Source organism: Felis catus, chromosome E2, assembly GCF_018350175.1.
Source record: "Felis catus isolate Fca126 chromosome E2, F.catus_Fca126_mat1.0, whole genome shotgun sequence".
Taxonomy (NCBI): Eukaryota; Metazoa; Chordata; class Mammalia; order Carnivora; family Felidae; genus Felis; species Felis catus.
This window is the reverse complement of record NC_058382.1, coordinates 59870312-59886071: the sequence shown is the minus strand read 5'-3', so window position 1 is coordinate 59886071 and position 15760 is coordinate 59870312. Positions and strand designations below refer to the sequence as shown.

Below are 15760 nucleotides of genomic sequence, written 5' to 3'. Positions count from 1 at the left end.
TGTTGGTTGTTCTGCATCTTTTTATCTCTCTGCATATAAACTTTGCAATTAGTTTGTCCTTGCTGCTGGCATTGTGATTGTGATTGCATTGAAACCATTGATGAAGTTGGCAACAACTGACGTCTTGAAATACTGAGTCTTTGTATCCGTGAACACAGGACGTTCCTCTCTTTGTTTAGTTGTTTGATTTTTGTCCGTCATAGTTTTGTGGTTTCCCCCAAATAGATCTTGTATATATTGTTATATTTACGCTAAGTATTTCATTTCTGGGATGTTAATATAAGTAGTTTTGTTTTTAATTGCAAATTTCATTTGTTCATTGCTGGTATCTAGGAGAGCAGTTGACTTTTATGTATTAACCTTGCTGCCTACAGCCTTGCTTATAATCACTTATTAGTTCCAGGAAGTTTCTTGTCATTTCTTTCAGATTTTCTACATAGGTCATGTCAATTGCAAACAAAGACCGTTTTCTGTCTTCCTTCCCAATATTTATACCTTTTATTGCCTTTTCTTGCCTTTACCAAGGACTTCTACGACAGTGTTGAAAGGGATGGTGAGAGGGGACATCTTGCTCTATACCTGATCTTAGCAGAAAAGCTTTCAGTTTCTCATTATTGTGTAGGATATTAGCCATAGGTTTTTTGTAGACCTTGATCAAGTTCAGAAAGTTCGCCTCTGTTCCTAGTTTACTGAGAGAGTTTATCATGAATTGTTGTTAGATTTTGACAAATAGTTTTTCTGCTTCTATCAGTATGATCCTGGGATTTTTCTTTCTTAGTCTCTTGATATGATGATGGCTCATGTTGACTCATTTTAGAATGTGGAACTTGCCTTGTTGTAAACCCGGGATAAATCCCACTTGGTCATGGTATATAATTCCTTTCATACTTTTTTTGACTCGATTTGTTAATATTGAGGGTTTTTACATTTCTGTTCCTGAAAGACACTGGTCTGTAGACTTTTTTTCGTGATGTCTTTGGTTTGGGTGTAGGGTAGTGCTGGATAGAGGACAGAAGCTGTGTTTTGAAAGAGATTGTAGAGGATTGGTACAATTTTTTTCCTTAAATATTTGGTAGAATTCACCAATGAATGCCTCTGGGCCTGGTGCTTTCTGTTTTGGAAGATTATTAATATCTTTAATAGATGCAGGCCTGTTCACATTGTCCACTTTTTAATGTGGAGTTTGGTAAATTCTGTCTTTTAAGGAATTAGTCCACCTTTTCCAGGTTATCAAATCTTTGGGCATGGAGTTGTTCGTGGTATTGCTTTTCTTGTTGTTATTAATGTTTTTAATTTCTGTGGGATCTGTAGTGATGTCCCCTCTTTCATTTCTGATATTAGTAATTTGTGTTCTCTCCCTTTTTTCTTAGCTTGGCTAGAGGCTTATCAATTTTATCAGTCTTTTCAAAGACCTAGCTTTTGGTTTTGTTGATTGTTCTCTATTTTCAAAAATATTAATTTCTGCTCTAATTCCCTTTTTTAAGTATGTATTTATTTTGAGAGAGAGAGAAAGCGAGCGAGCAGGGAGAGGGAGAGAGTCTGAAGCAGGCTCCTTGCTGTCAGCATGGACCCTGGGATGTGGATGGAGCTCATTCCCACGAATCGTGAGATCATGACCTGACCTGAAATCAAGAGTTGGATGTTTGGGGTACCGGGGTGTTCAGTTGGTTGAGTGTCCGTCTGACTTTGGCTCAGGTCATAGGCTCGCCGTTTGTGAGTTTGAGCCCCACATTGGGCTTGCTGCTATCAGCGTGGAGCCTGCTTTGGATCCTCTGTCTCCCTCTCTCTCTCTGTCCCTCCCTCACTCCTGCATGCTTGCTTGTGCTCTCTCAAAAATAAACATTTTTTTTTTAAAGGTAAAAAAAAAAAAAAAAGTTGGACGTTTGACTGAGCCACCCAGGTACCGCTGTGCTCTCTTATTATGTCTTCTTTTCTGTTTTGGGTTTAGTTTCCTCTTCTTTTTTCCAGTTTCCTATGGTGGAAAATTAGATTATTGGCTTTAAACCCTTCTTCTTTTCTAATATGTGCATTCAATCCTATACATTTCACTGTATCCCACAAATTTTGATAAATTGTATTTTTATTTTCATTTGGTTCAAAATATTTAAAATTTTCTCCTTATTTCTTCTTTGACCCACATGTTATTTATAAATATGTTGTTTAATCTGTATATTTTGTATTTCCCATCTATCTTTTTTTTTGTTTTAAGTTTATTTACTTTGAGCGAGAGTACGAGGCGGGGAGGTGCAGAGGCAGAGAGAGAGGGAGAATCTTAAGCAGGCTTTGCACTGTCAGTGTGGAGCCTGATGTGGGGCTCGAGCTCACGAGACTGTGAGACCATGACCTGAGGCGAAATCAAGAGTCAGACGCTTAACCTACTAAGCCACCCGGGCGCCCCTCCTGGCTCTCTTTCTGTTACTGGTTTCTAGTTTATTCTCACTGTGCTCTAAAAGCAGAAATTGTATGATTTCTGTTCTTTTCAATTTGTTAACGGTGTGTTTTCTGGCCCAGAATATGGTCTGTCATGGTGAGTGTTCTGTGTGAGCTTGAGAAGAATGTGTATTCTGCCCCTTGTTGGATGAAGTAGTCTGTAGATGGCCGTTATATCCAGTTGATTGATGGTGTTGTTGAGTTCGGCTCTGTCCTTGTGGATTTTTGCTGCTGTGTCCAGTTTTGAGACAGGGGCGTTGAATTTTCTAACTGTGATAGCAGATGTCTCTTTTCTCCTTGCAGTTCTGTTAATTTTTGCCTCACGTAGTTTGATGTTCTGTTGTCGGGTGTGTCCATGTTAAGAACTGTTATGCCTCGTTAGAGAACTGACCCCTTTATGCTTATGTAATGGCAATTTAAGTCCCGGGTGACTTTCCTTGTTTTGAAGTCTGCTCTGTCTGAAATGTAGTTACTCCTCCTTTTCTTTGATTAGTTGTCAGCTAATCGAAGCTAATTAGTTGTCCTTGTGTTTACTTTTCATCTGCAGGTGTCTTTATGTTTAAAGTGGGTTACTTGTGGACAGCACATAGCTGGGTCTTGTGTTTTGATCTACTCTGACAATCTCTGTCATTTAATGGGTATATTTAGAACATTAACGTTGAAAATGATTATTGATATGTTAGATTAATATCTACTGTATTTGTTACTATTTTCTATTTGTTGCCCTTATTCCTTGTTCTTCTGTTTGTCTTTGACTTTTTTTGTTGTTTTTTTGTAGTTTTAATGGAGCATGTTGTAAGATCCCAGTTTTCTCCTTTCTTCGCATCATTTTTTTGCTACTTTCAGTGGCTTGCATTGACAGCTAGCTAATCTGAGTCCAATTTCAGATAACATTGTACCACTTCATGAGTAGTGTGGATACCTTGAAATAGCAAAATAGTCCTAATTCCTTCTGTCGGCCCCTCCCCGTATGACTGCTGTCTTTCATTTCACTGACACCTACTCATGCGTGAGAACGTGTGTGTGTGTGTGTAGTGAGGGACACACAGTCAAATACATTAGTGCTCCTGTTGTGAACAAATTGTTACTCGTTAGATCAGTGAAGAATAAGAAAAATGAAATGTTTTTATTTTGACTTCACTAATTTCTTCATTTGTCTTCCTTTCTTCACGTAGATTCGAGTTTTTGACCCATATATATATATATTTTTTTTTTCTCTAAAAGACTTTAACATTTCTTGCGAGGCGGGTCTGCTGGGCCAGGTCCCTTAAGTTTGGTTCGTTGGAGAAAATTTTCTTTCTCCTTTACTTTTGAAGGCTGATTTTGCGGAGCACAGAGTTCTCTCCCTGCTTTGAATATTTCTCTCCACTCTTCTTGCTGGCTCGGTTTCTGAGCAGGAGTTGGATGTAATTCTTATCTTTGTTTTATCGATAGGTAAGGCGTACTGTCCTGCGGCTTCTTCCCGGATTTTTCCTTTGTCTTTGGTTTTCTGTACCTTGAAAACGACACGTCTAGGTATCGTTTCCTGGCACCCGTCCTGCTCCGTGTTCTCCGGCCTTCCTGCATCTGTAGTTTGATGTCAGAGTTTAGTTTGGGGAAATTCTCACTGTTTCCTGTTTTTCTTCCATTCCTCTGTCTTCTCTTTCTGGCACTGCCGCTGTGCTTCTGTTACACCTTGTAGCATGAGTGGCCCACGGTCCTCGGATGTCCTGTTCTGTTTTTTGTTGTTTTTTTCCCCCCAGGCTTACTTCTCCTTGGTCTTTGGTTTTTGAGCTCTGTGTTGCCGTGTCCTGTGGCTCCAGGCTCTTAAACATGTCCAGCCTGCTCGCGAGCCCCTCGGAGGCATGCTCGGTGGCCTTTGTTTCTGTTGCTGGTTTGATCTCTCTTTGTGGCTCTTTCTCAGGATTCCCGTCTCGCTCCTGACCTTGCCCACCTATCCTGCTTGCCGTCTACTTCAGCTGTTGCAGCCCTTAGCGCATTAATCACAGTTGGTAAACTCCTGGTCTCATAATTCCGGCACCCCTGTCCGCTTCTGGTGCTTGCTGGGAACCTTCAGACTGTGCTTTTTGCCTTTTGGGGTGCTTTTGCTTCTCACTAGCAGGACGTGATGGGCCAGTTAGAAGAAACTGCTGTCCATAGGTCAGGCCTGTGGCCGTGAGGCGCTGGAAGGGGCCCTCTCCAGCCCCGCGATGAGGCCTGTGTCCTCTGTGGAGCCCGGGCTGCTGCTCACTGCACAGGCCCGCCGCTTCTTGGGCGGGCCGGCATGCCCAGAGGGAGTTTGGAGTCTGGGAGTTGGATTTCCTCCAGGTCGACTTGGCTCTGACTGTACTCCCGCAGGGTACGGGGTGGGCTCCCCTTAGCTGGGTTTCCCGGAAGGCAGGCCTCGTTCAGGCACGCCTCACGGTGGTCCCTTCTCCCCTTCCTCGCCAGGAGCACGAGGGGATGTGTCTGGGACGTTTCCTGCGGAACCCGCTCGAACTCCTAGGAGTACATCTCACAGTACCGTGGGGGCCCTGTCACTGGGTCGCGCTGGGGGTTTTCACTCTCTGAGCTGCTGCCCTGAGCCTCTGGGTTTTTGTCCAGGCTTTCCCGTCAAGCTCTGGTTCCTGCAGTTTCTGCTCATGAGCTTCTGCTTCTGGAAGTGTGACTTCCTGTACGCACCTGTCTGTCCCTAATTTGGGGGCCACCACTTTGACCTGCGTCCCTCCGTTTGTGGGGGTCTAAGCGGAGTTGTTGACTTTCCCGGTTACTTGTTGGGACACACTGGTGACTTCCAAGTCCCTTGCATGCCAAGCCAGAACTCAGAAGTCCCTTCTGTTGGTTATTTATTGATGCGTGTTTTTTTATATCAATTTTAATGAGATAGAATCATGTTCAATAAAATGCCTGCCTTTTAGGTGGACGGTTAGAGGAGTTTCAGCTGATACACACACCCGTGTAACCACTACCACACCCGGGACAGACAAGGTGATCCTCACTCCAGAAAGTTCTCTCCTGCCCGCTTGCCGTCATTCCCCTTGTAATCTTTGGCCCCAGGCAGCTACTGTCGTCACCATAGATTGATTTTGCCTGTTTAAGAATCTCCTACGTAGAAGCAGAATCATACAGTACGTGCCCTTCTGATGCCGCTTCTGTCGAGCGTGACGTTTACGAGACCTGTGCGTACCGTGTGTATCCTGCTTGTTGCCGACAGTCCTTCATCATGAGAATGTACCGCACTTTTACTCTTTTCCCCCGTCGAAGCATCTCTTCGCTGCTTCCGGTTTTTTGACAGTGATGAATAAAACTTCTCTAAACGTGTGTGTGTGTGTGTGTGTGTGTGTGTGTGTGTGTGTGTGTGTGTGTGTGTGTGTGTCTTTCTGTGCCCTTGTGTTGTCACATCTGAGTCAGTATCTGGTGTCCCGTTGCTGGGCTGTGTGCCAGGAGCGTCTCACGGTGTGAGGAACAGTCCCGTGGTGGTGCTGTCTTACACCTGCTCGGCTTCGGTCCCGCCGTTTGCTTAGGGCCGCTGGCGGTGTTCGGCACGGGACGCGCTGAGCTTTGGGCTTGTTGACCGAAGACCGATGAGCGATGTACTTACCGTCTCTTTCTGTTTTTATTGGCCATCCGTGTGTCTTTTCTTTCCTGTTTTTATTTCAATATTCTGTCCCAGTCTTTTGCCTATAATTTTATTGGATTTATTTTACTCATGAGATAGTGAGAATTCTTTGTTTTCTGGACGCAAGTCATTGGTCAGGTGCGTGTTTGCAGAAATCTGCCTCCCCTTTGTCACTTGCTGTTTGATTGTACAATGGTTTATTTTGAAGAGCTGAGGTTTGCTGTCTTAATGGAGTCCGGTTTCTGTGTCCAAGTCCCTGCTGCCTCTGAGAAATCCTCACTCCAAGGTCGTGGGGCCTGGCTGTCCACATTTACAGCAGCTAGCTGGACTCGGGATGGCCTTGGTAGCCTGTGGTCCAATTAAATTGTACTCAGTAAGTGCTTGTGAAACACAAGTTGGTGTAAAAAGTGCTCTCTCTCTCTTTTTTTTTTTTCCATTTTAGGGCAACAGGAGGCCCTTCAGGTCGGAGTGGACATCGGATGGTAGCCTGGAAGAGACAGTTAATACTTTTCGGTGGCTTCCATGAGAGTACGAGGTTGGTACCGATAGGAGGACCTCTCTGTTTCCTGAAGCAGAAAGGAGTGGGTTTTTGTGGGAAGAACCATTCTGAATGCTCCTGGAAAATGCTGCCCATCCCCCAAAACCAGAGCCAGCTTCACGGATATGCAGCCGAGGCAGCCTTGAAATTCTCAAGAGTTACTGAACCAGGGGCTCTGTGTTTTTATTTTCCGCCGTGCCCTGCAAGTGGTATGGCCAGACCTATCTACCACAGGATTCTCATCCTGGCACAGAACCCCCCGGGGGGCTTGTTAAAACGTTGATTTCCGAGCCCCGCCCTCTGGTGGCTGACTCAGTAGGCCTGGGACAGGGTCTGCAAATTCGCTGGTGACGGTGATGTGGCTGGCCAGGGGGGCCCGCAGTGAGAGCCTGCATTCTGCAGTGGTGTCTAAAAAGGGGCCTGCAGTGCGCCCCTGTGTTGTGGCTGCGTTGCTACGAGCTGCCGCCTTCGTGTATCCCACGTGTATGCACTCCAGGTCGGGCCAGCAGGTTCCCTGATGGTTGAGAGCCTGTCGTCCACATGGCAGCCTCTGGAGCGTCCTTAGTTCGGTCCCGAGAAACAAGACGCGTGGTGACAGGTTAGCGTGCCTCTCACCATCCTAATATGGTACTGTGTTGTGTCGACATCCGTCTGGGCTGTTGTCATGCCTGGTGAAGGCCATTCCTCTGAGTGGACCCCACGTGGAGGAGGGTGGATAGGGGTGTCTCTCTGGCCGTGTTTTACGCTTCCCTCTCCTAATCCTTCAAGAAATAATCAGTTTATTAGTTGTCATGGCACCGCTAACAGTTTTGTCACATTGTGGGTCCATTTGCACAATTTTTGTCTGATAATTCCTGGCTCCTAAAGAAGTCGTTGTACGTGGATACAAAGGGGGAGGTGAGTTAGGCCGAGTCTTGTTGTTTTTCATACCCCTCTCACCCTGGTCTTAGTTGAGGCGTTGTGGTGTAGATTTGGCTCAATTAAAGTTGCAGTTTTTCTTTGTGAAGAAAGGTATTTTATTAATTGACAAGGGGTCATCAATTCTTACATACTTTAGGAGAGGATTTTGAAAGCACAGTTGAAGTTAAACAGGGATGATTCTGTGTTGCTAAAGGTGTAACTTGGGTGTAGTCGCACTTTAATGGTATGTCTCAAAGACCATACTGTTGGCAGGCAGGTCGTGGTCCCACGTCCCGGATGAGGAAACCAGGTGAACGAATGCCCAGTGGATTGTGGCCTCCACAAGATCACTCATTTCCAGGGGGCCGCTTCCCGCCCTGCAGGTGTTCGGTTGATTATAGCCATTTTGGATGAGGAAGCCCCGGCTGTTTTTAAAAGTTTATTCCTAAGGGATTGTTACCTATTACTTAGACTTCACACTTTTTTTTTTTTTTTTTTTAAACAGCCCCAAAACGGTTGGGGAGACCAACACAGGCCTTGCTCCTTGGAACTCATAGGTTACGGTGTATGTGCCGCTGAAGCAGGCACGGGTTATAAAGTGGATCAAGTTGTACGATGGTTGTGATTTGCGGCTTTTCCAAAATCAGAACTGTTCTCAAAGTGTTACCTGTTAATCTTGCTTAAAATTATGAAGTCTTCAAACACACAGGACAACAGGAGATACAAGTAAAGAAACCTTCCATATTAAACAAGTTAGTTGGGCTTTTTGAAACCAAATAACGGTTGATATTCATGTGCGGGATAGAATTTTTTTGCTGCACACCTGCAGTGTGAAATCCGAGGAGACGGGAGAATGTAACGAAGTCTTCTTAGAACCGAACACCTCTAAGTTCCTCAGTTCATGTACGAAAAGCCATCCTACAGAAGGCGCATCTCTGGGTGCCAGTCAGGGAGGCCACCCTGCAGGCGACTGGTCCCGTGTCCCACGCTGTGCGCAGCGTTCAAGTGAGCGGCGCAGCAAACCGGCCTTGTGCTGGCCCTTCCGTGTGCTGGCTGCAGGGGGCCGGACTTGGGTTAGCTCTAGTAGGAGAGACAAAACTGCTCAGACTGTGGTAGAATTTCCCACCTGAAGCCTGGCTGTCTGTTTTGAGTACCTGGGGAGCACCTCTTCCTCTTCCCGTGTAATTCTGACCCGAGGCCCCTTGGCTTTGTCCCGGCTGTCCGTGAAATGGTACCAGGAGGCGGCATTCCCCCCACGACTCGGGCCGGGCTGTTGCCGCCCCACGCACGGGGCCCCTTCTCGAGGCCCTCTGCATTTGACTCCTTCGCAACTTAAGTCCCAGGGCCGCGTGCCCCCTTGCCGCTGTCCCGCTGCGGGGCGCCAGGGCCATGCCTCTGGCTTGTCAGTCTCCGCAACGCTCAGCTCAGCCCGGCTCGGCTCCCTGCCCGGCTCGGGGTCTCTTCACGGCCCTGACCCAGCTGCAGGAATCTCCGTTCTGAGGATTCACTTGAATCTCTAAATCATGAGCTTAAGCTTATACGCATGGTAACCTGATGCAATTATTTGTGAGACTGTGGTTTTGTAAACTGTGTAAGGAAGCATCACTTCCAGATTAGAAAGGCTTTCAGATCCAGGCAAATTAATGAATTTCTGTAAGCTAGCGTTATCTCTAGTTTCCAGATACAAACTCACATCTGCCTCCAGCCCTTTCGTGTGGATTTCAACTTTCAACTGGGAACTTGTTTCAGATGGTACAAAGTTTACCTCGAAGCTAATCAGGTTCACATTTTAATGTTACTGCCTTTTTGTGTCACCATGTTATAACCAGAGATTACATCTACTACAACGACGTGTACGCCTTTGACCTGGACACGTTCACGTGGAGTAGACTGTGCCCTTCGGGGACTGGGCCCACCCCCAGATCGGGCTGCCAGATGTCTGTCACTCCCCAGGGCAGCATTGTCATCTACGGGGGCTACTCGAAGCAGGTAAGATGCGGCGTGGATGGAAATAGACATACTGTGTTGTATTGCCCTTTCCACTGTCACCAAGAATGAAAACTTCCAAACAGGATTGCATGTTGGCTCAATAGAAACACTTTTTATTAGAGTAGAAATGGATGTGTATCAATCTCTCCCGTGAACATATCAAGATTTTTGCAGCCATATTACGTTCTAACCCATATGCTCTGAAAACGCGGGACTGTGAATAATTCCGTATTGGGATGAGCCGCGTGGGGGGGGGGGGTCTTGATTCCTAACCACAGACCCCAAGTGCTATGGGGGGGGGCTCATGTGTAGAACAGGCCACTTCTTCCAGCCGCGCAGACACGCGGAAGTAAATGTTCTTGCACACCTGTCTGGGTGCCCTACACCAGGGTGGCTCCTGCTGGCTCTGGGGTGTGTCGTCCACGCAGGGGCCACTCGCAGCGGCTGCAGCCTCCAGGCGTAACCGCTCCAGCTTGCACGCGTCAGCGAGGCCCAGAGGGATAAGGTCGTGTCTCACTGCAGGCTCGCTCTTAGCCTTCGTATTTTGAAATTTTCTGCGATGTGACTTAAGAGTCAGCGAGCACTTACTGTACCCCCACCTGGATTCTTCTGCAGTCCATGCTCTGCTGTCCCTGCTTCTGTGGTCGCTCACATCTGTGCTGCTCTCCACCCATATTTCTGGGCGTGTTTTAGAGAAAAACACAGGCATCACTTCGGCCTGCTTTCGAGATCCGTCCCCGTTGCGTGTTTTAGCTGCTTTCGCTTCTTGGCGCCCAGCGGTTTTCCACTAGGACACCCCGGTTGGTTTCTCTAATTTCTGTTTGCAGACCCAGGGCTGATTTTCGTTTCTGACCGTTAGGAACCAAGCTGCGATGCGCATTCTCGTGCAGGTCGCCGTATGGCTCTACGTTCTCATTTCTCAGGCAGGGACCCAGGAGTGGTTCTGCTTGGGTCCCAGGGTGCAGCGTCACACCCTGTCCCGCAGTGGTTGCCCCACACCCTTGCCAGCCCTTGATCCCACCAGAGTTTTTTATTCTTGGCCTTGCTGGTGGACGTGTGGGGTCTCATTGTGATTTAAAAAAATAATCATCTTTCTTTATTTTTGAGACTGAGCACGAGTGGGGGAGGGGCAGGGAGAGGGGGAGAGAGAGCACCCCAGGCAGGCTCCGTGCTGTCAGCATAGAACCTGACGCGGGGCTCGGTCCCACAAACTGTGAGATCATGACCTGAGCTATCCCCTAGTTTTCATTTCCTGAGATTCAGGCTGCTCCCCACAATGTGGCCCATACGGAGCCTCCCTGGCCTTAGGACATCCAGGGCACATGTCCAGTCCTGGGACAGCGGGATCGTGGGCTTTGTTTTCCAGAAGGAAACTAGCTCTCTGTCTCCAGTGAATACATGCCCGTGGCTGAGAGGAAAAGAAGCGTGTGTGTGCGTCTCCTGGTTCTGTCTGCCGGGAGGGCCCGGAGGTAAAGGCGCCCGGCGGCCGCGAGCCCTGCTGGTGCCCAGATCTTGGCTTCTGACCCCATCTCTGGAGACAGGACCCGGGGCTACTTGGGGAAATGGCTGAGTCTGGGGCTGGGGGTGTACAGGGCGAGGCTGGAGCATTTTCTCCAACCGGAGGAAGCGCTTATGGGAAACCCTCACCGATGGGGTGCGTCAGAGGGACAGAGGAGCCGCTGGAAGGGTTTCCGATGGCCAAGGCTGGAACCAGGTTCCAGCAACCAAGTGAGTAAAGTGGCTTGGATTGTAGCTCACAGTATGACGTCAGAGTCCGTGAGTCTGTACGTTTAGATGCAAATGATTGAAAGCATAAATAGATCGGGGGAAAAGGGACAAGTCCCTGTGCAGAGTTCCACATAAATTGCGTAGCCACTCTGCCCTTGAGCTCTGGAGTATGACTCCCCACCGTACGTGGGGCTGTGCAGAGTGATGTCCTTCCAGGGAGGACTGTGGAGAGCTGGGCGGGGGTGGGGGGCGGTGACCTGACAGCCCTGTGGCCAAGGTCAGCAGCAGTGATAAGTCACAGTGACAGCATGCACCCCCGGTGTGATGGGTGAGAAGGGGCCACAACCCAGAAGCCCATGTCCAGTCGTGAGAGAAGGTCAGACAAGTGTCCATAGAGGGACAGCTGACCTGCACCTCACAGCCGCTGAAGGTCATCAAAGGGCGGGGCCTTGGAACAGAGAAGGGACACGGGGAAACCGAGGAGATCTTAATACACTGTGGACTTCCATTAATAGGGCTTAATCAGCATTTCATCCTTAATTAGCGGCAGGTGTAACACACGGAGGGCGTTATTAGTAGGGAAACTGGGCGCTCGATTTGTCTGTAAATGTAAAACTCACCTGAAATTCAAATTTGTTAGAAATAGGGAGTTAAAGGGTAGATACAAAGATGAAGTTAACATTACCGAGCCCTCCCCGCAGGAAAGCCATTTGGCTGCACAGTTTTCCAGACACTGTAACCTGTAGGTAGGCGCAGAGCCCGCGTGAGCTGCAGGGCACCGCCGCAGAGAGTCCGGGGCCGGCTGGCTTCTGCTTAGAGCGTTAATTCGGTTCTTGCAGTGAAGCCTGAGCACACATATTGGAAGATGAGGGGGTCGGGGATGTGGGGGTTGCCGATGGAAGATGGCTTTGTTACGGCCTCGGGAGAAGTCCCCATGGGCTCCGGTACAACCCCCCCGCCTAGACCAGGCTGGCTGCAGAGGCCATGGACTCGCCGGCAACAGAGTGCTGGAATGTTCCTGGCACGATGGCAGTCTTTAGGACGGTGGGTTTTTTAATTTAAAATCTATTCTGAACAGTTAATAACTGACACCAACATTTTTTATTCTGTCTGCTCGGTGAGGTCAGAATTGACCTGGTCGTGGTTCATACTTTCTTTGAAGCTGCTGCAAAGGAAGGCTCCCGAGCCCTCCCCTCCCCACCCGGCCTCCCAGCGAGAAGCGAGACCACAAGCCTGAGGGGACCGTGTGGGGCATTGTGGGTGGCGCCTGGCCAGTTCTTACGAGACTCCCGGTTCCTTCTGCAGAGAGTCAAGAAGGACGTGGACAGAGGCACGCAGCATTCCGACATGTTCCTGCTGCAGCCTGTGGATGGAAGGGAAGGTGCGTACGCTGGGTGGAGGGTGGGTCCCGGCGGCCAGTGGTCTGCGGGGTCCTGCCCGAAAGCCTTGCCTGCCCTGTGGCTGGGGGATGGGGAAGAGAGGGTGGCGACAGGCCCCTGCACACTGGGCTGGGGTGTGGGTGTGTCCTCACCTGAGCAGGCAGACCAGGCGTTCTGTGAATAACCCTCGGTGACCGTCTGCACAGCAGGGACAGCCGGAATATTCACCCTCTGGGGTGGTTGGGACGGCCTGACCTGAAAGCACAAGCCAGGAGCTGGTGTCGAGCCAGGAGCCCCCCTGCTTGAGAGGGCGGGAGCCACTCGTTCCCTTGTGCTCGCCCAAGAGCACGCGGCTGCTAGGGTGTGGGCTTTGGGAAGGGTTTCACGGGTCCGGGAAAGTGAGAACGTGAGGCGGTGGCCTGTTTGTGAGTCTTGGGACGAGCGGGCTGGGCTAGACCCAGAAGATTGGGTCTGGTGCCCGGTCTGCTCCGGGCCCTGCAGCGGGGTCTCCCCTCCCCGTGAGGCCGCCGTCCACTGTGGAAGGACGGGACCGCACCGCGTGACCCTAGCCTCCGCTAAGCCGGGCACTTCTCAGGAAGCCAGCCACACCACCCTGCGGTGACCGAGGAGGGCGCCTGCCTTTTCCCCAGCGGGAACTGAGGTCTGGTGCTGAGAAGTAACTTGCCCGGTTTACATGAGTGAACTGGAGCCGGAACCTACTGTGTTCCCGGCGGTGGGACCCCGTGGCTCAGCCCCTGCATCCGGCGTTGGGCCCGGATGGGCCCGGTGGGCTGACACACGCTTGAGCCTGTGTCCTGCAACCCAGGAAAGTATCTTCCCTGACTGTGTGCAGGGCCCTGGGGGGTTTTCCTCCTCTCTTTCCTTCAAGCAGTAAAATGCTGGTCGTGACGGGTTGGTCCTGTGGCCCAGCAGTGGGTGCCCCCCGACCCCCGGGCTGTGTGCTGAGGAACAACCGCTGGCCCACCATGGCCATTTGTCGCCTCTGTTAAGCTTTTCTTAAACGTTCACCGTAGGAAAAATCGCCATGCCTTTCTCTGGACGCGGCGGGAGGACGTTCCCCCACGCTTCACACTAGGTCGCGTCTTGAGGGTTTTATACCATGTGAATCTGGCAGGTGCCGAGAGAGGAGCGCGGTGTGGAGGTCTCCTGGGGAGAGCTGGGGCATCTGCGCCTCTGAGCAGCGGCCCTGGGACAGCGGTCCTCACTGCGGGGAGGGCACGGCGTGAGGGTCTCCTGGCACGCGCCCCGTGCGCCAAGCTGGGAAGCGCTCGGCGGAGGTGGTGTCAGCGGGGCCCTGGGGACACCGCGCAGGACCTTCAGGGGAAGGGTCAACCTCTGGGGCGCGTTGAACCGTGTCAGGTTTCTGCAGAGGGATCAAAATCCGTAAACTCGGTGCGCTTTTGCCTGCAGTCCTGTGTTTCCGCTCGTGTGCCGGTCATCGGAGGCCGGGGGACACTGGGGGTGCCCGTGGCCAGGGCTCGCTTACCCCGTGTCCCCTCTCCGACAGGCAAGTGGGGATGGACGCGTATTAACCCTGCGGGAGCCAAGCCCACCCCGAGGTCTGGCTTTTCGGTGGCCGTGACCCCGAATCATCAGACGCTGCTGTTTGGGGGCGTGTGTGACGAGGAAGAGGAGGAGAGCCTGGAGGGGGACTTCCTCAATGACCTGCACTTCTATGACGCCACCAGGAACCGCTGGTTTGCGGGGCAGCTGAAGGTAGGGCCGTGCTCCCGAGCACGTGCCAGGGCGGTCGTACGTCAGACACGCAGCCCTGTCGTGCTCCCCACCGCCCCACCTCCCCGTCCCTCTGTGGGGCTCCCCGGGAGCTCTCAGTGTCTTTGCCGTCATTGTGGGCAGGGGCAGGCCGTCCGGCACTGGGGTCCCCCTGGGACTTCAGGTCTAGAGGAGTTGTTGGCGCCAGGGGCCTTGAGGCCTCAGGAGGTGGCCCACTCGGCCAGAGACCCCTCCCTGGTTGGAGAGCTTTGGCGCCTCTGCTGGGGATCAGGCAGACGTGCGGCTGGGGTCTGGACTCGTGGCCCCCCTGCCCTTTGCCCTGAGGGGTCCCACCAGGTAGAGACTCTGTGCCCGCAGCCTGAACGGGCAGATTAGGGCAGGGGGCTTCCGCCACGCGGCCCGGTCGCCCTCGCACCCCACGTCGCTCGAGGACGCTGCCCGCTGACCAGCGGCCGCCCCTGAAGTGCACGGCCTCGCTTTTTCCGACAGGGACCTAAGTCAGAGAAGAGGAAACGGAGGAGGGGCAGAAAAGCAGAGCCCGAAGGTGCCGACAAGCAGGAGCGCGGGGGGGCCGGTGCCCGGGAGCCCCCGGAGGTGGTCAGAGAGGTGGTCGCAGAGGACGGGACCGTGGTCACCATTAAACAGGTTCTTGCCGCCCCGGTCCCGGCGGGACAGCCGCAGTCCGAGGAGGAGGACAGCCCCGACGAAGCCGGTGGACCCGTGGTGGAGCCCGGTCCCCGCTCCAACGCCATGCTGGCCGTGAAGCACGGGCGGCTCTACCTGTACGGGGGCATGTTTGAGGCAGGTGACCGCCAGGTCACCCTCAGTGACCTGTACTGCCTGGATCTCCACAAGATGCAGGAGTGGACGGCCTTGGTGGAGGCGGACCCAGGTGAGCTGGGGTGGAGAGGAGATGCTCCGCAGGTTGGGGCGGGAGCCCCACGAAAGCGGCTCCGTCCCGTCTGTCCACAAGGGCCCACTCACATCTGCCCTGTGCCACGGAGCCTGCAGTGAGCAAGACCCACGTGCCCTCACCCGTGGCCACTCCCGGAGGGCGGGCTCTGGTCACGGCGAGGCGCCCCCTCCTGCGTACATCCGCCCCTGCTCTGGGAGCTGAGGGGGCGGCTGCTTGCTTTGCGCGGGGGCGGGTGGGGGGCGCTCAGGCCCGTCCCGGGGCTTCTCGGGGGTGCGTCGTAGCAAAACCGATCTCACAGAGCCTCGTCCAATGTCCGCAGCCTCTGTGAACACGCGAGGGCAGACCAGGCGTCTGGGGGACGCCTTCCGGGGGAACCTCTGGGCCGCCTCTGCTCTGACCCGCACTGCTCGGTCCCTCGCGTCCACGTTGTACACGGGTGGCTGCTGGATGCCAGCCACCACTCCTTTCTTGGCCACTGGACACTGAACAGAGCTTGAGTCCACGCTTTCAGAGAAAGGCGCTGCGTG

At 51.9% G+C, this 15760-nt stretch overlaps 1 protein-coding gene across 1 annotated transcript in view; it reads left to right on the top strand.

Annotated features, from left to right (window-relative positions):
• The window catches only part of KLHDC4 (kelch domain containing 4), a 50068-nt gene that overhangs the window by 32654 nt on the left and 1654 nt on the right, over positions 1–15760 (top strand). Inside the window, exons 6-10 of the mRNA XM_006941796.4 lie at positions 6471–6563; positions 9296–9455; positions 12489–12564; positions 14091–14299; positions 14807–15209. Coding sequence (XP_006941858.1) covers positions 6471–6563; positions 9296–9455; positions 12489–12564; positions 14091–14299; positions 14807–15209 — 941 coding nt within the window. The remainder of the gene's footprint in view (positions 1–6470; positions 6564–9295; positions 9456–12488; positions 12565–14090; positions 14300–14806; positions 15210–15760) is intronic.